We start from the raw sequence: 24,899 nt of genomic DNA on the forward strand, positions 1-24,899 counted from the left end.
AAATATTTTATATACATATCTTTCGGTAAAAAAATATTAATTTAATACAAAACAAAACATATTTTAGAAGATAATAAGCATAAGTGCCCCGAATATACAGGGTGGAAGGTTAAGATGGGGCATGAAGGGCAGGTACCTTAACCGTTGTAGCTACATGAAAACGTTCTTAGGAGACTATCCTTAAATTCTTGAGAAATTTTAATCTGCATTCACAGATTTTTGAAAAAATGTACGGTCAGCAAGGAAATCGGCAGTTTTCAAAAAAAAATTTTTTGATGCCAATCGATCCAGTTTCTCATGGGGATCAAAACACTCTAAAAGACCAACTGAGGTATGAGTACTAGAAAAGTCAGAAATGAAATGTAAAAGGTACCGACGCGAAAGGTAATTGCGAATCTTGTAAAAAATCTAGCAGAAAGTGGCTCATTTAAGAAAAGCTTGACACGTCCGCGTCGTTCACGAGTATTGAATGAGAATACGCAATGTATGTTTTTTGTTATTATTTTGTTATTTTTTATTTTCTTTGACACCCGTTTAATTAAATTAATGTTTCTTCTTATTGTCGGTATGTGTTTTAATAATCAGAAACAAAAAATATTGAAGCCTGAAAATCTCTTTGGAGTTTTCTATTAGCGCATCTTTTGTTGAATCACTTATTTTCTTAGTGAATGTGTGGAAATAGTTTTTCGCGATTTCTGACTTTTCTAGTACTCATACCTCAGTTGGTCTTTTAGAGTGTTTTGATCCCCATGAGAAACTGGATCGATTGGCATCAAAAAATTTTTTTTTGAAAACTGCCGATTTCTTTGCTGACCGTACATTTTTTAAAAAATCTGTGAATGTAGATTAAAATTTCTCAAGAATTTAAGGATAGTCTCCTAAGAAAGTTTTCATGTAGCTACAACGGTTAAGGTACCTGCCCTTCATGCCCCATCTTAACCTTCCACCCTGTATAGGAAGATATGCATAAGTGCCCTGAATGTCTTTAAATCTATTTTAAATTCCTATTTCATGTAATGTTTGAGTAGATATTATATAAAATCACAACAACATAAAAAAAAATATTTAAAAGTAAAATAACTATAAACATAATTTATATTACCCCAGGAAGAAGTAACAATAACTGTACAATTAAAATACTACACATATAAATTTACGTGCCTACAATACAATTATTGTATTTTCGATGCTATTCTGAATACATAAAGACAGTAAAAGCTAATTATAATGATAGGCTACATTTAATCCAAATCTAGTTTCCAGCGCACATCTTGTATTACAGGAGCAATTCTCACGTGTGGTTCTGAAAAAAAAATATATGCAGCCATATATATTTAGTAGGTACATAATAAAAAGTAGAGGGAAAAAATAAACGGCGTCGTTTTTTCGAGTCGTTTAAAAAAAGTTCTCTGAATGTTTGCGTCATATATTAGTAACTAGCTTACCGCCCGCGGCTTCGCCCGCTTTCTCTAAAACGATTTGAGATTTAAACTATCCTATCTCTCAAGTTGGATCGAACTGCACATGGTGTGCGAATTTTATTATAATCGGTTAAGTGGTTTAGGAGTCCATTGAGGACAAACATTGTGACACGAGATAAAAAATGAAATCTCGAAAAATCGAGATTTATATATTATATTATCATCATCGAAAATCATCTCATTTTTACGTAAGTCAAGTCAAGCTTGCCTGGCTTGCCTTTGTCCCGGGTTGCAAATTTTTGTATTCTGTTTTTCTAATTTTTCATACAAACATGACAATAACGAAGCCATAAAAGGACGATTTATAAAATCTGGTGTAGTTGAGTTGAGTTGTAGATACGCATGTTATACGAACGTTCACGCATTTAAATTTTAAACATAGTAACATTGACTAATAAAATCGTTACTTTTGAGCTATAATATCTTTCATCTATATTTTTTATTAAAAAAAAAATCTAGTGATGTTCCTGATATTTGACTTATCAAAGTAAAAAAAAAACTTACCCAAAGTAGCAATTCCCTGTTTAATTATACTGACACCTTCTGGAAGACTCAGTTCAGCTGCAATCACCGCAGTTGTGGCTTCTATTACGAGATTATTTGTCCAAATCTGGTTGAAACTTTCTTTCATCTCTTGCATCACTGCCTCTAAAAGATACTACAGGAACACATGTTTTTGTTAATTTTCAGCTCATAATAATCAATCATTTAAAAATTATCATAAGAAATACTTTTAAGTGTGTAAGAATAGAAAATACTAATATTTTTCTTAGATATTGTGAATTTTTATTTTTATTTTTCCATATTTGACCGTTTCGCGTAATAGTTTACGCGAAATTGTATCCAGTTGTACTAAATTTTGTTTAAAAAATAGGTATATGTTATTTTTTGCCAACCTGAAGTATCCTAGCCTCTTCATCCTTATACACGCCACAAAGGGCCAAATTAATTTCCCGTACATGGGATCGTAGTTCAAATGTAGACGAGACCAAAGTGTGCAGAGCCATGACAAGAGCCGTGTCTTCAAACTGAGATCCTTCCTTTAGAGATGCCACTTTACGTTCATGTTTCCTGCGATTCTTGCTTGAGCGGTAGGAACGGCTGGAATGGAAATATATTTAGAAACATTGCATCTTAAAATAAAAAAGATATGTTTCGATCAATTTAAATAATGTTTAAAGTTTCTTAAAGCATTCAAATAAATTATCCGATAGAACTGAGTACTGAAGCCCAATTTCTTTGAATTCGATGTAGAATAATTTGCAAATCGAAGAAACTAGACAGTTTTTTATATGAAGTTACCTTGATCCGGTTGAGGAGCCAATGGTGCTTCCGAAATCTGAATATAAGTCATAATCTCTGCTGTAATATGGGATATTAATGTCATTCCGTGCGGGCATATTTTTCTTACTAACTCGCACTACTTCCAAACGGTCTCTGTAGGTTTTAAAGTTTGCCAAATTCGTCTCCAATAAATCTTTGAGATTGTTGTATTCTTCTAGGATAGCTGGTGTCACTTCCGTTTCTACGAATAAAATTTATGATTACGAATTTTACAAAATTTGAAAAAATAAGGATTATTTTCAACGATATTTAAATTTTATCATCATATTGTCATAGTTTTCTTATGAATTCATTATATTTAATTTAAGTTTCTAATTACCTAGCATTTCATGCATGTCGTAAGTATAACACATTCTTATAGCAGACTTAAACTCCCCATTCTCTGTTGCATACATTATCATTTCCATTTCATTATCACCAGCCATTTCCAAGATTCTCAATGCTTCCTTGTGACGTTTTTCTTGTTTCAAAGCACCAACGAAATCACTAAAAACATAATCATTATTAAATCAATAGTCAATACAGATGTAAGTATATCCTGTTGTTATAAAATATGAAGTTTCATTGATAACTTACCAGCAAATTTCTTTAAATTCATCTCTTGGCAAATGTTGTACCAATTTTAAAGCCAATTCCCATTCCAAAGATTCTTTGTAACATTCTACAGCTTTTTCAATATTGTCAGCCCTCTCGAACATAATACCGGCTTCTAAGAATTGCTTCTTCAATTTCAAAAATAAGCCAAAATCGTCACATATCTGCTTGTAAATGTAGTCCCTTGGAGTTAACATTTTTAGCGCATCTCTGTAAAGGCTGTGGTATTTCACGAATGTTTTCAGTTCATCATGTTTGCTGGGTCCACATTTTATGAGACATTCCACAGCTTTTAGATATCTCTTTAAATTTTTGTTTATCGTGAATCGTTTGTAATTCTCATCCATACCATTCAAGTCGTTTAACATTGGCATGTATTCTTTCGGATCTTTCTGCGACTTATTGGCAACTAACAGCACAAGATCAAAGTCATACATCCCCAAGGCAACATCAAATAGCTTGTTCACATCCACAATGTAAAGTAAATATTTCAAAGCTTCATCCGAAGATACGGGCAGCCTAATTCCATTTAACTCCTCGTTTTTAAGCTCTTTTATTATGAGCAATGCTTTCTCTAAATCTTGAATTGTATTTTGTTTTACATATGTTGTCAATAACGGCAATACCCTAGAAGATCTATCGGGTGCTGTGTTTAAACGGTCTCTAATCATATTACAAATGAAGTTTATCTTCTTATCACAGTCCTTGTTACCCTCCATGTTGATATAACTAGTCGCATACATTGTTTTGGTTGTATCCTTATTTTCCAAGTCTGTCAGGAAAAGACTAAGCCATGAATTATTTTTGATTGCATCCAAGAATTTATCAAGGTTTTCAATGAATAGTTGTGGATTGTGATCATACATTAGATTCAGGTTGATTCTCTGTTTTCGCATTAAATCAAATGCTTCATAATACTTAAGTGAATTTAAGTGTTCACCAACTATTTTAAGTGACAGTGGTCTTGGTTCAATGACTTCTAGATTTCCGCGTGGCATTTGCAACACTGTTCTGGTATCGTTTGGTACTACAACGATTATTCTTGAGCCTCTCTCTACTCTCCTTTTGTAAACATCAGGTGATTCAGTATCATCATAATCAATAACAGCTTCTAATCCCTCCTGAGTAAGTTTGGTACAAAGCATAAAGTTCTTCATTGATGTAATGAGGAAATAGTCAGTATGTATAAAAACGGAAGCGACATTATTCATAATGACTTTATCTTGAAGATATAAAAGACCCCTGTGAGTTAGACCAATAAAATATCCCAGATCCCCAATAGGTAGTACACCAAATTTGGGACAAGCAGCAGGAAATGATTCAGCGAGATCTTCCAACAATCCATCTGAATTGTATGCTATTATTTTTCCTGTCTCCAAGTGCATATATACCTTTGGTATTAATGGGTGAGAATGGATCCTGACAACAGCTGCAGGCAAAGCTTTTGTTCTTACAATTTTCAGTGAATCTTCCAATATTTCATATTCTATCATTTTGTAATTACTTTCGACGTCTAATGCGATAACAATCACAGTATTTTTTTTCCACCAATACCAGTTGTAATATTGAAATGGAAAATCAAATTTATTCACAACAATAGTTTTTGTAATTTTATAATCGAGTGGTTTCTTTTGTACTTGATCATAAAACGTTAACGTATTTGATGAGCAAACGAAAAATTTATTGTACTCATCATCTTCCTGAGGTATTAATAGGAAAACAATAGAGTCAATATTATTATCCGTTTCAATTTCTAAATTTGCCATTGGAGGTGGTACAATGGAATGTCTGAAGGATGACAATAGCATTTTCTTTCCATCAATAACACCAACGACAGCATCATCCTTCTCACACCGGCCATTGCTATGATTCACATCCCAAACCCATGTATAGGTGTAATATTTACCACTCTTAAATAGAACGTGTAACTTTTTATTATTGGACACATCAAAATCATTGTCCCATAAAACTTTGCTGATTGTTTGATGTGGATTATATGTCAAAGTTTGTTTGAGATACCAATGATAATTACTGCTTGTGAACAACAAGATCTTCTGATTACCCAGTGGCGACTCCTTGCAAACAAGAGTCAATATTTCAGAATCTTGACTCCAAAGAATGTTTTCTACCTGTATGTCTGTAACAGGTATTTCAAAATCACGATGTTTTAGGCCGTTTTTTTCAAAGAAACTGACGATGTATCGGTCTGGGAGTTTTTGAGTTGTAGCAACAAAATTGCCGCTAGGGCGCCACGCTATAATAGGTTCGACACCCGGTTGCTTCTCACTTGTATATAGAAGCTTTCCTCCCTTATCAAAAACTTTAAATCTTCTGGCACCCTGCATACGGAAGCCAACAGCAAATAAACTGCCATGATACTTCCAAGATATTAATATTTTATCACTCACGGTGGCTTCATTATCTGAAATCGGATAATTACTATGTATATGTAAGTCCAACTATTCGTTGATTGAAATTGATTCATTGATTGTATTGAATTTAATTTCAATGAATAAAAAACTTCCTTCCCAATCAAAAAAAAAAAAAAAAAATCAACCTTTTATGGTTGGGAATTTCTGTCTAGGAGATGAGTCAAAAACGATGTTAAACGTAAACAAAGAATCATGATAAAAAAACCTATTGAAATTGACATGAACATTGTTTTCTAACACATACCAACAGTCGCGTCATTTTGCGCCTTAGCAGCTTCTTTGCCTTCTGAACCATGGAACTGCGTTTCTTTTTTACCCCAACCAACGGTGATAAATTCCTTTGCACCAAATTCATCCGAAATAAGATTCACTTGATTTACTGTGTCATATGTGCAGGACATGACCATAACTTTGTAGTCTTTTGTAACTAGAGCTAACGTTTCCTGATCGTGGCTCCATTCCTTTGCCTAAAATAATAATAATCAATACTAAATGGTCAATTTAAGAAAATTATCTAATGTATTGTACGTATAGCATGAAAAGGTAATCTTACTATGTACCTATTACGAATTGAATAACGATATAATTCTTAATTAAGCTTCAACTCAAGCCTTTATTCATTCAATTACATTTTCGAATATTAAGCGCTTTTAAATTGTCAAAATACATAATTTATGTCTAAATAATGTATATCTAATAAGGTATGGAAAGCAGTTAATATAGAGAAGAGCCAGCAAAAAATCTTGTACAGTGCCACAAACTTAACTGCCCCGGTGAAAAAAACTGGAACTACGTGCCGGCAGTAGTAAAATCGACATCAGTGACACCGTCACCGGGTCAGTTAAGTTGGTATGGAGATATTTTGATACCCGAGAAAGGACATAGGCTACTTTTTATCCCGGGAAAATGACGCAATCCCGGAAATCGGGAACTATCCGGGTTTTTCATTAACTGCGCGGGCGAAGCCGCGGGCGGAAACCTAGTCTTCCATATGTTCATAAATGCTATATAGGTACGGCTAACTGAACTAATAAATTTTTGAAATATGTTTGCAATCTAGAAGTACTAAATTCTTTAATATTAATTAGAGGAGTTCTGTTAAAAGACCCTTGAATGAATTTTTTTACTTTAAAACAGCCATTTAGACAATTGAAATACCAAAAGCCCTAAAGCAAATAACTAAATAGGGCCTATCAACGAACATCGAATAAGAATGCTATGACTAGCTATAAAGCCCCAACCTATAACATTTATTTAGAAAATGAAATAATCTTTGGAAAATTCAGCTCGATAGACTCTTTCTGCTAGAACTCGCCTTTCGTCTACAAAACCTAAATACGCGCAAATTTTTATCGAATATGATCAATATCGGTAGTCTGTGATATCGGCAATGCTTTCTCTCTTTCGCGAGATATGTCGTGGTGCGCATGCTAGGTCGTCAGCTATTATTGACGCGCGTAATTAACAATAATTGGGGCAGGACACCTGCGCTGCACCGGAGGTGTGCCATCGATGTTAAGCGGCCACCGCCATCCATAACATTAGAAACAATGCACTGGTGGTGTTACAGTATGCTCTTTTATTGAAGCCCTCATTAACGTAGTTGTGTGGATAAATAATATTCTTAAAAAAATACAAAGAGACGATTCAAACGTTGACAATGTAAACGAAAACAATTTAATATGTAAAAGATTAATAGCCTCATAGGTAACAATTTATTATGACATGCAAAAGCCAAAAAAATACTTATTGCGTTGAAATAATTAAATCTAATACGTGTTCAAATACAGAATAAGCCTCTAAGGGTTCTATTAATAACTAATACATATTAGCAAAACAAATCATCAGGCTACCATAAGAACCCAAGATATTACTACGAATGTACCTACAAGTTATTTAATAGAGTTACCAAAACTAGAATAATAATTCGAATTCTTGAACGGTAACGACGCGAACGGTTTATATTATAAGGGGTAATAAAAAAAACTGAGTGACTGATCAGATGATGAAAAATATAGTTTTCATAACTTGAGCGGTATGAATTTGAGTAAGCGACAAATATGTATATCAATCAGGCGACGAATATTGGTTGATGGGCGAAAGATGCGAGTTCGAAACTCAACCTGTGATCGATTTTTTTCTTTCCTTTAAAAATGTATATTTAGCATTCGAAGGCTATTATACTAAAATATCAAATGAAGATAATATTAACAAAAACACTGCGTTCCATCGTTACAATATTGTAAAAATGTTTCATATTCATTGAGATGATTGTTAAATCAGCTCAATAGATGGCGTGGGATATCCCTTAGACCACGGATCTTTAGTCCTTAGACACATAAAACCGAAAGAGTAGAATAAATTCGATTGCTCTGACGGGATCATGGGTGGCCGAAAGATCAAAGGCGTCGTCACGGAATGGCAAAAGACACGGGTTCGAATCTCGCCTTGTGAAGGAATTTTTTATATTCTTTAAAATTTAGGCTTATAGTGTTTCTTCAAATAATTAATTGATAAAATAAAATAAAAAAATTGAACTCGCCTACTCTGCCTGTCATAGTATTTTCAGAGGGAATTTTCTATCCGAAAAATATTGTATAAGATAAGAAGTATAAATAAAATATAATTGTATGCCAAATAATGAAAACAATTTGAATGTAATTTTGACACTCAAACAAATATTATGAAGCTGCTCATTTTGAATTTTAAGTTCTTTTGATTTTTCAAAATGTGGGCGGAAAACTATATGGAGTATAATATAATATAATTCAGGGTCTAAACAAGAATCGATTTTATTTTATTGAATGAGATCTAGAGGCATTCTTACTGCTAATAATTTAGGAATAATTTGAGATACAAGAACAACAATTTATATTGAACTGTAGGTTTTCAAATTTTCGCTTTAATAATAGTATTATGTGAATTCGCATTGCGGTTAAAAAAATGTACCATACCTACAGTGAATTAAGAATTCAAATTCTGAGAAGTGGTACAGAAATAAAAAAAAACCAAACGGAGCCATCATTGGAATTCTTGGGTTAATAATGCAAATCTAATAAGATTTGAATAAACTGATGACACTTTGAGATAAAAATTAAAAATCATCAGTACAATACTATTTAAAGAAGAGAACATATTATATTATAAAAAAAAAATAATAAAAAATTTGCTTAATGCGTAAATAATTTATTGACATTTTCACAATTCAAGAGCGCTGCTAAAATAAGTCCAGTGAGGTAAATTTATATTTCGTTCTGCACACATAGGTATTATACTTACTCTTTGTTTTAAATGAAAATTAGAATATTGAGTGTTTGAAGAGGAATTTAAGCTGAACAAGATGGAAGTTGGTGTGCGCTGTATGTTATTACAACACAACAACTTACACACACAATATTTTATACAGTATATTTATTATAAATAAAATTAGTCTATAGTTAAACGGTAATGAGTGTTTTTTTATTAAATTCAATTTTTTAGTAATATAAAACTTACCAAAAGGCCGTCTTCACAAATACCCTTTAATTCGCAATTAGCACCAGTCTCAGTCATTCCAAATAACTCCCCATTTGAGAGCCCAACACTTAATGTATTTACCAAACTAAGATAAGCCATGCTAATAGGCATATTTCGGATTGATGAAATTTCTGATAGATCCTTTGACCATTTCAGCCTTCCTTGGTTACTAAAACACCGAACTATAAGGTTATGTGTGCACAAAAACAATTCTCCTGGTGGACAGCCCCCATGGTGACCATAACATACGCAAGCTATTTCTTCACATAAATAATCAAGTTTTTGTGCCGAACTACGCCACAGCTGTAGATTACGCATGTTTGTATTTTAATATTTTACACGTTTTTTAAAAACATTCAGCAACAAGTTAAACAGCAGCCGGGACCGTGAAAATTTGATAAATCAATATTCAAATTAAATGTCAAAGTGCTAAGTTTTTAATGAATGCTTTGAAGGCATGATACGAGGTATTTTGTTATAGTTAGTATTTATAAAATTATTCTAATTAAAATACGAATAACGACGATGTTTTTTTCTTATTTATTTGAGGTCGAACACATTTTAAAATACTGGTATGTTATAATTATGAACCCTCCATGAGAGCGGTATTTCTAACAACAACACAACCCAAAGTTGAAATTTCCATCTACCTCCATCGGTCCTTCGTTGTTGCGTGATTGATATTCAAAAATCAAAACTGTAAGTACATATCGTATTTATTTAGCACTATCATATTATTAATATATGAAGCTGCTCATTTTGTATTTAAAGTAATTCAAATTAATTAAATTACAGTTAAATTCAATTAAATATCCATAAAATAATCAATGAATTTCCTAAAAAATAAAATTGAGGTACCCTGTGGAGGTACCAATACTTAAGTTTAAGTACTGTATACTCAGATACTACTTTTTGTGTCTGCGCTGGTTTGAAAAAAAACTTGCCACTCCTTATTAAGGGGCTGACAAGACCCAATTTAACAGTGATTGCGCTCTCGTTTACTCTCATACAATTGGACAGTGTGCGCAAACGAGAGCGCAATATTAGTTACTGGGCGGGGCCAGGTCGTAAAAGAAAATAATAATAAAATATGTGATTTAAGGAAAAGTGTGGGTCATATGCAAAATATGACTCGTTAGAGGTTCAGGTATGAATATGTTGACTTCGTGTTTTAAATTGCAGACCCGAAACACAGAATCGTTTAATGATAATTTTAAGACCAATCTTTGCAATTATTTTCTATCGAGCCGATTTCGTCCAATTATTATGTATCGAGTCCGCCCACGGTCTTCGAAATATGATGAATATTAACATATATTTGTTTTGATGGGCTAGAATAAATATCTTTTCTTAAAAAACTGCTCAAATAACTTCAGTTTGGTCTTGTCAGCCCCTTAAACAAATCAACAAAAAAGTATTATAGATTTGAGTGAGTTTTCAAACAGGAGTCTTTCTTTTTTGAAGTTGGTTTAAAGGTTTTCATCTATGAATTGGAATGGCCTAATTTTTATAGTAAATAATAAACAGTTTATTATCTATATTATCATTTATTTAAAATATCTACACTAGAAAACACTATTATTTTACACCTTAGGATAGTATGTTGTTTCGAACTTCTTCCTAGCTTTAGGATATGGCCTCAATACTTTTGGAATATATGGGGGTAGATGCTCATCTAAACGCCTCTTATATGGATTGATTCCTAATTCAAATGGTCTTCTTTTTGCCTCAAAGAAACGAGTTTGATGGTGGATCTTGTATATCTTCTCCCAATGATAAATTTCTGGTAATAAATTGTGCCTAGGCCTGTTAGACATTAAATGTTTATATCTTGATTCTAGCCAACATCGTCTATTATCATCTTCAATATCAGAAATCAATTGCTCCTCTTTTCCTAGATATGGCTTCATTTCATGATCTCTTTCTTCTGGGGCATTTAAGTAGAATTGAACCAACATTTTCAGGGTTTCCTCATTAAGGCCTTGCACTTTTCCGTCTTCAATTTTTTCATATAGCTTCATGGGTTGTGTTCCAAAACAAATATTGTGTTTTGGATTATCATCAACTTTATCAATGTTCATGGCAATTGTGTTTAATTGGTATGCATATAGGGATATAAGATGACCGTTAGTAATAACCGTTTGAGTTGTTAATGGATAAGTTATGTCGTTATAACTTGTAAATCCTTGGTAATTAGCTTGACTAAGAAGCCAACCAAAGCTGGCTTTCATTGCTTGACAATGCAATGCTTCTAAATTGTCTTGTGCTCCAAAAGATTCCTTTCTGCATAAAATGTGTCCTCTGTTGTGGTATGAAAGCAAGCCAAATTCGTCAAGATCACCCGGCCAATATCCTGTAAATATATGAATACTTGTAGAAACATGAATTACATTTATGACGAACTTTAATAATAAGAAATTTTAAACAGAAAGTCCACAACACACATAAAAGATAATCCTCATTTTTTAAAGGGTACACAAGTATTTGGAGGTATAGTGGAAATCTATTGTGTGAACTTTGACACAATTGGCAGATAAAGTACTGAGGAACATGAAAAATAGTTATGCATGACCTGGTTCAAAGTCAATCCTGTAACTATCTTTGTACCAGGAATTACCACATCTTATAAGCATACAACAACCAGAAATTGTTATCCAAGACCTGGTTCATAGTCAAGCTTGTAACCATCATTGTAATGGTAAAATCTATATACAATAAGAATACAGGCATCATCACCATTTTAATATATTTGTTTAGTTTAATAATATTTACCTGGTATATTTGTACCATGCCGAAACTCCACAAAGTATCCTACACTTTCAGGGACGTACGTGAATTTCTCAACTTTGAAATCTGGGTTCTCTGCTTCACTATATGGGACTAAAGGTTTCAATGGTAAATGATTTCGGACTGTTAAAATTGGTGATCCTGTAATAAATATGATTGTTTAATATACTATATTATATTATAGTACTTAATATGTGTATGTCATTACTTTATATTGTGTATATTTATCACAACTCCTGTTAAAATAATAAAAATTTAATGAATGATGTGTCTAATTCTTTTCTCTTAACTGTTAATAAGTATATCAATTAATGTAAACATTAAAAAACAGGTGCAAAATATCTATAAATGGAATACCTATATATTGAATTGGTCTGTCAATAGGTTCATCTTTATTTTTGACCCAAGGAAACTTGGACCTAAAATTGTAAACTTTTTTTGGCACATCAGTACCTCCCATGAACCAGAATGCTTCCACCCTTGGGTCATAATCAACCTGAAACAATATTTATACAGTGTGAATTTAAAAAATATGTATTTAATTAAACATATTATATTATTACTAACTGCTCCGAGCAATTTCACCCCTGTGGCTCCACTCCTTTTGGTCGTAGCGTGATGATATATAGCCTTCCTCGATAAATGTGGTATCTAACAACGAAATCATTTTTCAAATCGGACCAGTAGTTCCCGAGATTAGCGCGTTCAAACAAACAAACAAACAAAAAAACTCTTCAGGTTTATAATATTAGTATAGATAACCAGCAGACATAAATAAAAGTTAAATAACAATAGATTTCGTTTGCTTATTTAGCTTATATTCACAACGAACATACTTAATACATTTTTTAAGTATGTCAGTTCACTTTAGTTCCATCTTTAAACTGCTAAAGAACGATTTTCGAAAAATATTGATAATAATTGTACCTGTGATGATAATATATGAGGCACTTTATCTGTGATATTATTAGTAACAATTCTATTGATTTGCCGTACTAAATTTTTGGCTAAGGCATCTTCTTTTTGTTGTGCTTCAGATTTTGCTGCTGATAAGTCAATATTTCTCCTGAAAAGTTATGAAAAAAATATAATATAATTTATTAATAATACAGTATAATGATGATAAAGGAATTAAATATACTTACTGAACACCTTCATTTTCAATTAAAATACAATCTTCAATATGGGATTTTATTTCCTTGACTACAGAATCTGCCAAGTCTGAAGTCTCATTGTAAATATCAGGCAGTTTGTCGATGAGCTTGAAATGAGTCCTCGTATAATACTGAACAAGGGGCATTGCATTGTATGGTATGACATTTTCATTCAACATAACACAGGGCCAACCATAATATTTAGGCATGTTTAATCCGATTTGTTTCTCCTCAACAGTGCTGATATTTTTTATTTTTTCATAAATTTCTTCCCTTCCACGTAACTTTCTTGCTTGTAGCGACATATCCTGGATTGGAGGATAATTCGGTGTGTCTGTATATTCATTTTCTTCAGATAACGCCACTTGGGCATATCTACGTATTGCTATATGTTTTATTTTAGAAAATGCTCGATGTCTACTGACGGCGAGCATTTTAAAGTTGTATATAACAACCATTCATAAAATAAAATTAGGTATAAAATTAAGGTTATCGTATCGTCTCACAGCTCGTTGAGGCTTTTTTTGACAGAATTGAGAATACCCGGATCTGTCAAGGGAGTGAGCTTGACATTTGACAAGTTTTCTGTGTTGCATGTTTTTTATAATAATATTTAGTACGTGTTTAGTACTCTGTGTGATTGCACGTAATTTAAGGCTAATTTATGTGTATCTGTGAGGCTGATGCAACATTTTGTCACTTCTCCAAACCACCTGCCAAACGAATCTAACCAAATTTTATTTTGAATTAACTGGGTGAGATATAATAATCTAAATCATGGATGATGATATGATTTTCGATCCTTCTTTAAAGAAGAAAAAGAAGAAGAAGACAGGATTTGACATGGAAGCAGCGTTAGCAGGCGAACAAGGCGAAACCACGAGTACGGAGGCGCCTGCTGAGACAGGTGACGTAGACGTACCCGAGGACGACAACCTGGATTTAGACAATTTCGGTAAAAAGAAGAAAAAGAAAAAGAAGACTTTCTTTAATTTAGACGAATTAGAGAATGCATTACCAGAAACAAAGGAAGAAAAGCCTCCTGCGGAAGAACCAGAGAAGCAAGATGATGAGCTTATTGATGACTTGGATCTAGACATTGATTTCGCAAAGACTAAGAAAAAGAAAAAGAAGAGGAATTTAGACGAGATTGTTGCAGAAGAGGATGTTAAGGGAGATGATCAAGAGAGGGATGACGATCAAAATGGAGAATGGGTTGGAAGTGATCGCGATTATACGTATGATGAACTTCTTGAGCGAGTTTTTGACATTATGCGTGAAAAGAATCCTAGTATGGTGTCTGGAAAGAAACAAAAATTCATAATGAGACCACCACAAGTTGTAAGAATCGGGACAAAGAAAACTTCATTTGCCAATTTCACAGAAATATGCAAAACATTGCATAGACAGCCTAAACATTTATTAGATTTCTTGTTGGCTGAGTTGGGTACAAGTGGATCAGTGGATGGTAACAGCCAACTCATTATTAAAGGCCGTTTTCAACAGAAGCAAATTGAGAATGTATTGCGTCGGTATATCAAGGAATATGTTACATGTCATACATGTCGTTCTCCTGATACTATTCTGCAAAAGGATACTCGATTGTTCTTCCTTCAGTGTGAAACCTGTGGCTCCCGTTGTTCTGTGGCTAGCATCAAATCTGGTTTCCAGGCTGTCACTGGCAAGAGAGCAGCCATGCGTGCAAAGACTGCATAGAATAGTGCTTAGTGATAATCAATTCAAAACCTGGTTTTTGGGGTACATACAGTGAACTTTTACTGCTTTCATTTCATTTCTTATGTTTAAAATATATCCCTTGTTGTATGTCTGTTAATTTCTCAGTTGGGTGCTTTATGTGTTCAAAAAAGTTGTGCAGATAACATTTTATAAAAATATATATACTGTGTGAATTAGAATATTTATGTATAACTAAGTAAAATAGGCAATTCATAATTTATTGAATGGATATACTTTTTCTGTTTAATTATGTTGATTTGTTTTAAATATTAGTTAAATATATACAGTGTTTCTCATTTGAATAAAAACTCATTGACTTTATTTCTGATAATAATTTTATAGTTATTAATGTCACAAAAATTGTTATGCTTTTAAGTATTTGCACTTAGTTATTATTTGTAAACTTTAGAATCAGGTGTCCCATAGTATATGTATAAAATAAAATAATATTTAAAAATAAATCTGATATGAGCAATGCTTGAACTTTCTAAAATAATTGTATTTGTATGATATTTATAAATGAAAGTCTGAATGTACCCCACTGTAACCTACATATTTATATATAGCTCACTTCTGTAATATTCACATTGGTACACAATGTTTTTAAACAGTTGTTTTATTTTCACACCTCATAAATAAAACTTCATTTGATATATTGTATAATTTGTGTAATAAAAATAAAATTCTAAAACATACAATAGTATTACAACTTAAGTTACCCCAAAAGCATGATTATAAAAAGTGACATAAATAAATTGTGCAATATTTTACACTTATGTAAAAAAATATTAAAGTATCTTTTAATTATATAACAAAAATAAAGACAAATTTGATCTGTCTATTATAGTAAGAAGAACAATAATTAATAACATCCTTAATTATTATCTCTAACAAGTTGAGGTCCTTGCTCTCCTTTCACATATTTGTTTAAGCTGTTGGCATACAGATCAAGCCGCTGAGTCATTGTAAAACCCCATTTATCCTTGATCTGTCTACACATATTCAAATCAATTTGGGCAATCAGCAAACCATCTTTGGTTCTTGACAGACTTGGTGTCCTAGTACCGTCGGGAGCTGTGATATAACTGGACCCATAGAAATGGCCAAAATCACGGTGTGCTGGTTTCCCATCTCCTGATGTGAACTCATTGGGAAACACTTCTGTTCCAACCCGATTTATTGCACATGTAAAGTAGCTGTTTGCTATAGCAGCATTTCTTGCTTCAACAGCCCATAGGTGTTCACTCAGGCCAGCTACAGTTGCCGATGGATTGAAAACTATTTCAGCACCATTAATCCCAAACATCAACCAGTTCAAAGGGTGATGACGTCCATAACAAATGTTAATTGCTATTTTGCCAAACTTAGTTTCAAAAACAGGGTGACCTGTGTTGCCTTCAAAATAATATGTAGATTCATTAAAATCTCCCACTCTTGGTATGTGATTCTTTCTGTGGCTACCAATGACAGCACCCTTTTCGTTTATCACAACTGCTGTGTTCCAAATAAGATCGCCGCGTAGTTCATCTCGTTCTAAAATTGGTGAAATAATCACCATACCATACTTAGCAGCATACTTTTTGAGGAACAGGGTGCTAGGTCCATCTGTAACGCTTTCTGAAAATTCACACCATGGAGTTTTCTCCCTGGTGCAGAAAGCAAAAGGCATACTCCAAGCTTCTTGTAAACATAAAACATTGACATTTTCATCACCAGCTGTATCAATTAGTTTGGAAATTTTATTGAATATGGCTTGTCTCTGTTCATTTAAAGGTTGACTTGTAGAAATTGCAATTGAATGCTGTATTACACCTACTCTAACAATACGGGGAGTTCTTGTTTCTTCTTTACGCGCGGGAAAATCATATGCTGCAACTTCGAAATTATTTTGTTCTGAATTTTTATTACTTTCCTTTTTAAGTTCCAGTAATAGATTATCTACTCTTCCATAATGAATTCTATTATATTCTTTTAAATCTTCGCCTGAGAGAGACCTATTTATTAGCTCATCAATACTCTTGAGTTCTGTTTGAGTAGATGCCATGATTTATGTTTTGATGTCCAAACTTCAAGTTATTTGAAACAGTTTGTACTTTGAAGGTAGGTACTTACACTAATGTACATTAGATTTATATCACATAAAACAATAACGAAAGCTTACTTGCACCTATTTCTACAAAATATAATAAATGCACGGCAATCGAGATATATAGGTGATGAGTTCAGAGTTGATAGTGAGCTGATGTGGTGAGCTGATACATCATACAATATTATAAATCTGTCCATATAGACTGTTATCACTTATCACAAAATAAACAATTGCATAAATGAGATAACGAAAATACCAGATACATGAATAGAATGCGAAATAATAATAAGATTTAAACTGATAAACAATATAAAATATTTTTATTTTTTTGTAATTTTCATCATGATTTGACTTCAGACTTAGTGATTAGACATTTGAAAAGTTTTATGTTATCTATTTCTATTCTTTACTAGCTTCCGCCCGCGACTCCGTCCGCGCGGAAAAATTAAGATTTATTTTTTTCTACGTATTTTTCCGGGATAAAAAGTATCCTATTTTATGCCCAGGATAATGAGGTATAATTATACCAAGTTTCATCGAAATCGAACCGTTAGTTTTCACGTGATGCCTGAACATACAGACAGACAGACAGACAGACAGACAGAAAGACAGACAGACAGACAAAAACTTTTTTAATCACATATTTGGGTTTTGTATCGATCCAGTAACACCCCCTGGTATTTATTTTTTCAATATTTTCAATGTACAGAATTGACCCTTCTACAGATTTATTATATGTATAGGTGTATAGATGATCTATGAGTTTATGATTGTAGAATATTTGATTTGTCATAATTCTGCATCTGTGACTTGTGTAATGTGTTCTATTCACGGGTGATTCACGGGTTCTATTCTATTCATTGGTTCTTGTGGTTCTGCCACTGCTCTGAGTTGGTTCTATTCACAGTATTATATTGTTATGTGTCAAATGTCAATTGTCAAAGTCATTTATATTTTGTAATTTGTAAGCGATGGCTATGCGCGATTTCTAATGCAAATCTCCTTGATTTCTTTAAATTTTTCTAATAATATATGTTTCTATTGGTGTTAAATAAAATGTTACTTGCCTTGGTTTAAAAATATTTATCCAGTATCGCTTTTTGTTATTCATAAGACTCATTCACATAGTATTGTTTGTCATTAAATCGTAACCATGAATGTGCTACCTGCCCAACCGATTGGTATTCAAAGTACTGCTGGTGCTGTTCCTGTTCGAAATGAAAAAGGTAACAAAATATATTTTTATGTTGTAATTAATGCAATTATTTACCAAAATCTGTATGGTTCTATAACTACACTTATTTTTGTGTACTCCTTAAATAAATTCTATGTATATTTCAATCAAACTTTCAGGTGAAATATCTATGCAAAAGGTGAAAGTACAAAGATATATATCAGGAAAAAAGCCAGACTATGCTCAAGGAGTATCATCGTCTGAAGAATCAGATGCTGAAGACTTTATAGAACAACAAAGACCAGAGAGAAGGCATGTTATTGCACCTGTTATTGGAAAAGATGACCACAGTGATTCAGAGCAAGAAGTAAGTTATTACTAGCAGAACAAGTCACTGATACAGTCTGCAGTTAGAAGCTCTAAAAAGTTCAATCTGTGTACCGATAAGTGTCGATGATAATTATAATGTTTCTATATTTGCTCTTGTTTATATCAGCTGTAAAAATAAGAACAGTTTTTACACACTTAAATTAGCTTCTCCTGTATGTTTACATATAACCAACTCCTCTTGACTTGATTTTTACTCACTTTAAATGGCTAGATTCAATTTAAACTTTATAAATAATGTATCAGTGACAATTAAAGTGTATTTTTCTATTTTATAGTATTTTAAGTTTTAAGTTTTATGTAGCCCATTTTCATTTCATTTCTTACAATTACAGGTCGATGATCCTCGGTTACGCCGTCTCCGTATGGCGGTGCAGTCGCCGCCGCGACGTTCGGAGCACAAACCGGAGATCATTGACGCAGAGCCTGATGAGCCTGAACCAGAATCTAGTGAAGATGAGGCACGACACAGTTCAGAGAGTGAGGACGAACTGGACGAAGAAGAGATTGAGCGACGCAGACAGGCTGTTAAAGCTAAATTGGCTGCAAGGTATGTGTAATTGGTTTTATAAAATTATACTTTATTATATATTATGTTCATATGAAAGTTTTTCCTGATTGCAACGTCATTCACCAAACTCACTTGAAGTCATCATCATCATCTTTATTAAGAAATCATGTTTAAAGTTTTCTACCATTCTTCAAAATGTTGAAGAATACAAAGAAAATGTACATAATCATTGTAAATTTACAAGTTTTATTAAAATAAAATTAGCTAGCTAGTTATAAATAAAACCATAGATTTTGCTCTATTAAGATTAAAAGCATACGTACAACAAATAGTAAATGCTACAAAAAATTATAACAATCCTAGTAGAATGTTGTGGTATTAATGTATATCAATACGCAAGAGAAGGCAACAGAGCAGACCCATCATCTTATATATTTTTCCTAGGGAGGCAGAAAAAGAGGTTTTAGGGCGGGATGATGAGGAAGAAATGCTGGATGGTGATAAGGAAGAGAGTGGTTCATCTGACACAGATTATACTGACAGTGAAGAGGAAACAGGTAAGATTTCTGTCATATTGGCTAATGTTTATGTGAATTTGTAGATAAATGTTGATACTTGTACTTGTAGGTACTTTTTTATTCTTTTAAAGTGTAGTGATGATAGTCTTTTTTTATTCAGTACTGCTCCGCAGAAACATGCCTTTTGAATATCAGTCTTAGAAAACAACATGGGTCAGAGTAGTAGAAATTTCTTAATTTTCCTAATAGTTTTCCCATACATTTGCAATGAACTTACATCAAAGGAACAGTCCTTACAAGAAGTTTCACTTGTTGCTGTTAAATATAGTTTGTAACAAAATTATTTTTATCTCAGGTCCAAGAGTAAAGCCAGTATTTGTGAGAGCATCAGAAAGGATGACAGTAGCGGAACGGGAAAGGAAAGTGAAACAACAGAAGAAGGAGGAAGTGGAAGCTAGAAGGGAGAAGGAGGAGAGGAGACGGGAGGCGTTGAAACTCGTCGAGGAAACTATACGCGCGGAACAGAGGAATACTCAGGTGATTTGAATCATTATTTGAAACATTTAAGGAAGAAACATCTTAAAGAACACGCATCCATAGTACGCATCCATTGCACGCATCCATAGCACGCGTCCATAGCACGCGTCCATAGCACGCGTCCATAGCACGCGTCCATAGCACGCGTCCACAGCACGCGTCCACAGCACGCGTCCATAGCACGCGTCCACAGCACGTGTCCACAGCACGCGTCCATAGCACGCGTCCATAGCCATTATTTTTAGTTCAATGAGTTTTTCGCATATTATTCGTAACTGGAGCACATAATTCTCTTTAAATTTATTATGTATGTTTAAAGGCGGAACAAAAAGAAGCAAACATAAACGACGTGTGCACGGACGACGAGAACGACGAGCTGGAGTACGAGGCGTGGAAGCTGCGCGAGATGAAGAGGATCAAACGGGACAAGGAGGAGCGGGAGGCGTGAGTTGTGATTTTATTTTTTATCTATTGGCTTCACTATTTTGCAAGAACAGGGGTGACACATTTCAAACTGTGATATTTAACAACTTGTATGTTTGTATCAAAACAAAAATATACTTTTATAGAAATAAGAAATAACATCACAATTAAACTAGGTTAGTGCACACGACACATAAATGATACATATAATTGTCCTGTATTTTGAATGTTCGTAGAATTCTCTCTAAGAATATAATTTTAAAGCATAGAAAATGAAGCGATAGGCGGGATTCGCTGGATTTTTTCTATTCTTTAAAAATTTGTATTTATAAATCATCATTTATTATATTAAAAATGTATAAAACTAAAATATCAACATTTAATTGCAGCGTTGAGAAGGAGTGGCTCCAAACGGAGCGTCTCCGCAACATGACGGACGACGAGCGGCGCGTGGAGCAGCGCCTCAACCCCAAGCTCGTCACCAACAAGCCCGTCAAGGGCAAGTACAAGTTCCTGCAGAAGTACTACCACAGGTCAGTTTGTTAGTCATAGTATAAAGTAGTGGAAAGTTCCGAGTCAGAAAGTTTCTGAGAGTGAAGTCTCGTGGCCCCCGATGGGGTAAGGGGCAGATGCATTATACATCTGTTTCACTGATCTATTTTCTTTAGGGACAAGTAGGTGATCAGTCTTCTGTGAGAAAGTTCTCTTATCACATTAATTTTTTCAATAGTCGTCAGTGCATCTTTGTATTAAAAATTGTTTGTATTTACAATATTGGCATTAACGGCATAAAGGCATTAACCATTACACTCAATAAAAGCGACAATACTGTTTTATCTTTTAATTACCTCTTTATGTATGTAGTAACATCTGGATATATTCAACTAAGCTAATATCTGTCAGTTTTGTAGAATTAAGGCCTAATGAAACGGTAATACCAATATACCGAAATCTACTACCCACGGCGGTAGCCTTAATGTGTAATAATATATTATATGTATCAAAATTCGTCAAATAAACTTTAAATAATGGTGAAACCGGCCCTAAATGCCAATAATCAATATTGGCATTTAGGGCCGGTTTATAATATTTTTTAGTAAGTTATTAATATTTTTTTTAATATTTCAGAGGTGCATTTTATTTGGACAAAGAGGAAGACGTATTCAAACAAGATTTCTCTGGAGCGACGTTGGACGATCACTTTGATAAGACTGTTTTACCAAAGGTAAGGTATATTTTTCTAATTCAATTACATCTTTAAAGTTAAATTTTTTCCAATGTTTTCCATAGTACAGATAGTATTGCTTAGTAAATAGCTTGTAGCTAAACCATTTTTCATAAACAAAAACAAACTACTCTTGGGCCGTTCTCCCATTACGATACGCACAGGCGATTCAAGTATCCTGCAAGTCTCGGAGACTAGTCGCCGCGGAGTATCTCACATACATTTGTATGTAGGCTAGCACACTACGCTACCGGTACTTACATACAAATGTATGTGAGATATTCCGCGGCGACTAGTCTCCGAGACTTGCAGGATACTTGAATCGCCTGTGCGTATCGCAATGGGAGAATGGCCTTATAAATTTAGTTAAATTAGTGACGAAGTGTAAAGAAATATTATTAAACTGGTTTCGTCAGTTATACCAATAGTAATCAGAGATATTTTTTAAACCACAATTTATTAAAAATATTAAATAATAATAATTTTGTTCAGGTGATGCAAGTTAAGAAATTCGGTCGTTCCGGTCGCACGAAATACACGCACTTAGTAGATCAAGATACAACGGAGTTCGATTCCGCGTGGAACAATGAAAGTTCAGCCGCGCGATTATCTAACTTTAGAGGGGGCATGAAACAGGTGTTCGAAAAACCATCCGCGAAGAGGAAACACGCTGTATAAGAAGAAAGTTATTACAATAAGAAAAGAAGAGTTGTGGAAAAGGAACACCTGTATACACAATGAATAAGAGATAAAGAGGGTAATGGAAAAGGAACACCCTGTATACAGACTGATGATATAGGGAAATTTGTAAGGAGGATAAAATAAAATGCAGAAGAATGTTAACAATGAAGTTGGCAAGGAAATAACAGTGAATGTGTAATTTTTGAAACTACATATTATTATATGTGGTAATATGCGTTTCTATAAATAAAAAAAATAAACATGTGTACAAAATATTAACACAATTGTATCAAAGAAAATGTTCAAAATTACAACTTAGTTTGGTATGTAAATGTTCTAAAAAATGTGTTCAGTTTAAAAAATAAAATATTGAAGACTTATTTTTTGTTTTATTTCACTCCAAATATTATCGCGCTAGCAGTTAGATAGCTAGCTTACATTATATTATTATATTTATTTATTTATTGTAAAATTTATTGGAGTCAGTGTAACTACACCTACTACCAAAATAAATAAAGCGAACCTAAACTAACCCAACCTCGTAACCAATCCAACATTTTCTGATTCACAATTCTAAGCATACTATGCATAGACAATAAAATACAAAATGCCGAGCGTTCGTAAGCTCACGACGCCGTTAAAAAACCGCAAAATTTTAAGTATAAGGGTCAACTCACACCAAAAGAGCGTCGAAGCGCGGCGAAGCGGAGCGCAGTTTCCGTGTCATATGAATTTTAACTTTATTTTCATTACTATAATACTTATTATCGCATGAGAAGCTCGAACGAGTCGCGCGGATGCCCGCGGCGCCGCTGGAATTCCGTGGAATTCCATTTGGTCCTCTTTTGGTGTGAGTTGACCCTAATTTGCCTGCGATCTCTTTATTGATTAGTGATTTAAATCTTACAAAAATTAAAATAACTCAGGTCACAGGTAGCATTTTCTTCCTTAATTTTCTTAACAAAAAATAAAATATTATAAATCCTCGACAGGATCGAAGAATGTTTAACTTCTCTGAGGAGAAATGCAGTGAACATAAAAATGTAAATTAGTTGCTTTACCAGACGATCAAGTCGCGGTAAGCTGGATTGACTATAAAGTTTAAAGTGGCATTGAAGTACTTTATGATCGATATTTGAAGATAAGGACGAACTTCTCTATTATCGCGAACGCTTTAAAAACTGACCGATTTTGTGTGAATTTAGGTACCTATCTGAATAAAATGAAATTACGTAAATTATTGCATTAGTCAACAAATGTACATACTTTATTGTGATTTTGTTAACACATAGAAATCGATTTCAAACATGCACAGCTAATTTCTGGTTTCGCACCTTCTCTAAGAAGTACATTTAAAATTAGCTGACATAAGTGGTTCAACGTAATGAGGAGGATCAGGGTGTGGTCCCGAACGACTGAAGGAATCGTCTTGGTAATAATAACAACGCCTATTTGAGTGAGAATAATCCAATAGACTTTCCTTTACTTTCCACCCACATGTGTTATTACTAGTTTCACAGAAATAATATCGCTCGTCTGGTGTTTTTCTTGCTCTTTGTTTAAGATATTGTAGACGACCTCCATCTGGTTCGGCTTCATATAGTATTTTAGTCACGTCGTCCTCAATTGGTTTCATAAACGAGTTCGGTATTTCTGTTTCAGCCATGAAGTGTACCCTTTTGCTCATCTTAGTTTTAGCTCTAGGGTTAAACTTTAGGGATGTGTTTATGATGCCGTCTCGTATAGGTTTTCGTCGACGATTGTCCATGCTGTTTATGTTATGAAGGGTCAAAGAAGGCATGCACGGTTCAAGGGCAGCCCTCGATACATCTTCTGTTCGATGATTCTTACATTTGTCAGTGAAAACGGCCGCGTTAAGGATTCTCTCTTTATTTTTGTTAAACCACGCAATTCGGCGTTCATTTTCTTTATTGAAGTTCTCGATTAAAAATTTAAGTACATATGGATTTGAATAATCTAGCGGCATTTGACTTGCAAATACTATTTTCTGATTTTATTAAAAAATAAAATGTGTAAAATTGTATAAAATAAAGAAAATACAAAAAATAAAATTGTACGTAAAACTCTCAAAACATATTTTGATAAACGTCGACATAAATAGTGTCAGATTAAAATGTCACTGAAATATTTAGCCTCTTTTTAGTGAATATACCTATTTCAATAAATGTGGTTCATAGGTAATACCTGTGATAGATACCGTTCATACATTTAGGCTCAAGGGCTCATACATTTTGATTACATACAGTTTATACTTTTTCACCTTACGGTCCTTTGCCTAAACTTTTTTA

The 24,899-nt window shown here is 33.5% G+C and overlaps 5 protein-coding genes across 5 annotated transcripts; 2 read left to right on the forward strand and 3 right to left on the reverse strand.

Annotated features, from left to right (window-relative positions):
* Positions 1-373: 373 nt before the first annotated feature.
* Positions 374-9,758, reverse strand: LOC123698442 (putative elongator complex protein 1). The gene is made up of 8 exons (XM_045645060.1): positions 9,347-9,758; positions 6,096-6,318; positions 3,402-5,841; positions 3,145-3,311; positions 2,784-3,006; positions 2,378-2,582; positions 1,986-2,139; positions 374-1,303 (listed from the first exon to the last, which is right to left on the reverse strand). Exons 1-8 carry the CDS (start codon positions 9,683-9,685, stop codon positions 1,242-1,244), a joined length of 3,813 nt encoding a protein of 1,270 aa, XP_045501016.1. The 5' UTR covers positions 9,686-9,758; the 3' UTR covers positions 374-1,241.
* Positions 9,759-10,894: 1,136 nt separating this feature from the next.
* Positions 10,895-13,828, reverse strand: LOC123698443 (28S ribosomal protein S30, mitochondrial). The gene is made up of 5 exons (XM_045645061.1): positions 13,300-13,828; positions 13,082-13,220; positions 12,512-12,650; positions 12,140-12,295; positions 10,895-11,720 (listed from the first exon to the last, which is right to left on the reverse strand). Exons 1-5 carry the CDS (start codon positions 13,764-13,766, stop codon positions 10,951-10,953), a joined length of 1,671 nt encoding a protein of 556 aa, XP_045501017.1. The 5' UTR covers positions 13,767-13,828; the 3' UTR covers positions 10,895-10,950.
* A 117-nt stretch (positions 13,829-13,945) lies between these two features.
* Positions 13,946-15,653, forward strand: LOC123698446 (eukaryotic translation initiation factor 2 subunit 2). The gene has a single exon (XM_045645064.1). The coding sequence runs from the start codon at positions 14,086-14,088 to the stop codon at positions 15,022-15,024; it is 939 nt and encodes a 312-aa protein (XP_045501020.1). The 5' UTR covers positions 13,946-14,085; the 3' UTR covers positions 15,025-15,653.
* Positions 15,654-15,696: 43 nt separating this feature from the next.
* On the reverse strand, positions 15,697-17,503 carry LOC123698445 (beta-ureidopropionase-like). The gene has a single exon (XM_045645063.1). The coding sequence runs from the start codon at positions 17,087-17,089 to the stop codon at positions 15,920-15,922; it is 1,170 nt and encodes a 389-aa protein (XP_045501019.1). The 5' UTR covers positions 17,090-17,503; the 3' UTR covers positions 15,697-15,919.
* A 574-nt stretch (positions 17,504-18,077) lies between these two features.
* On the forward strand, positions 18,078-22,780 carry LOC123698642 (microfibrillar-associated protein 1). Its single transcript, XM_045645378.1, has 9 exons — positions 18,078-18,360; positions 18,488-18,675; positions 19,031-19,245; positions 19,651-19,763; positions 20,080-20,261; positions 20,581-20,705; positions 21,074-21,217; positions 21,813-21,909; positions 22,402-22,780. Exons 1-9 carry the CDS (start codon positions 18,288-18,290, stop codon positions 22,585-22,587), a joined length of 1,323 nt encoding a protein of 440 aa, XP_045501334.1. The 5' UTR covers positions 18,078-18,287; the 3' UTR covers positions 22,588-22,780.
* Positions 22,781-24,899: the final 2,119 nt, after the last annotated feature.

The sequence above is a fragment of the Colias croceus genome, chromosome 16, assembly GCF_905220415.1.
Source record: "Colias croceus chromosome 16, ilColCroc2.1".
NCBI classification, from domain to species: Eukaryota; Metazoa; Arthropoda; class Insecta; order Lepidoptera; family Pieridae; genus Colias; species Colias croceus.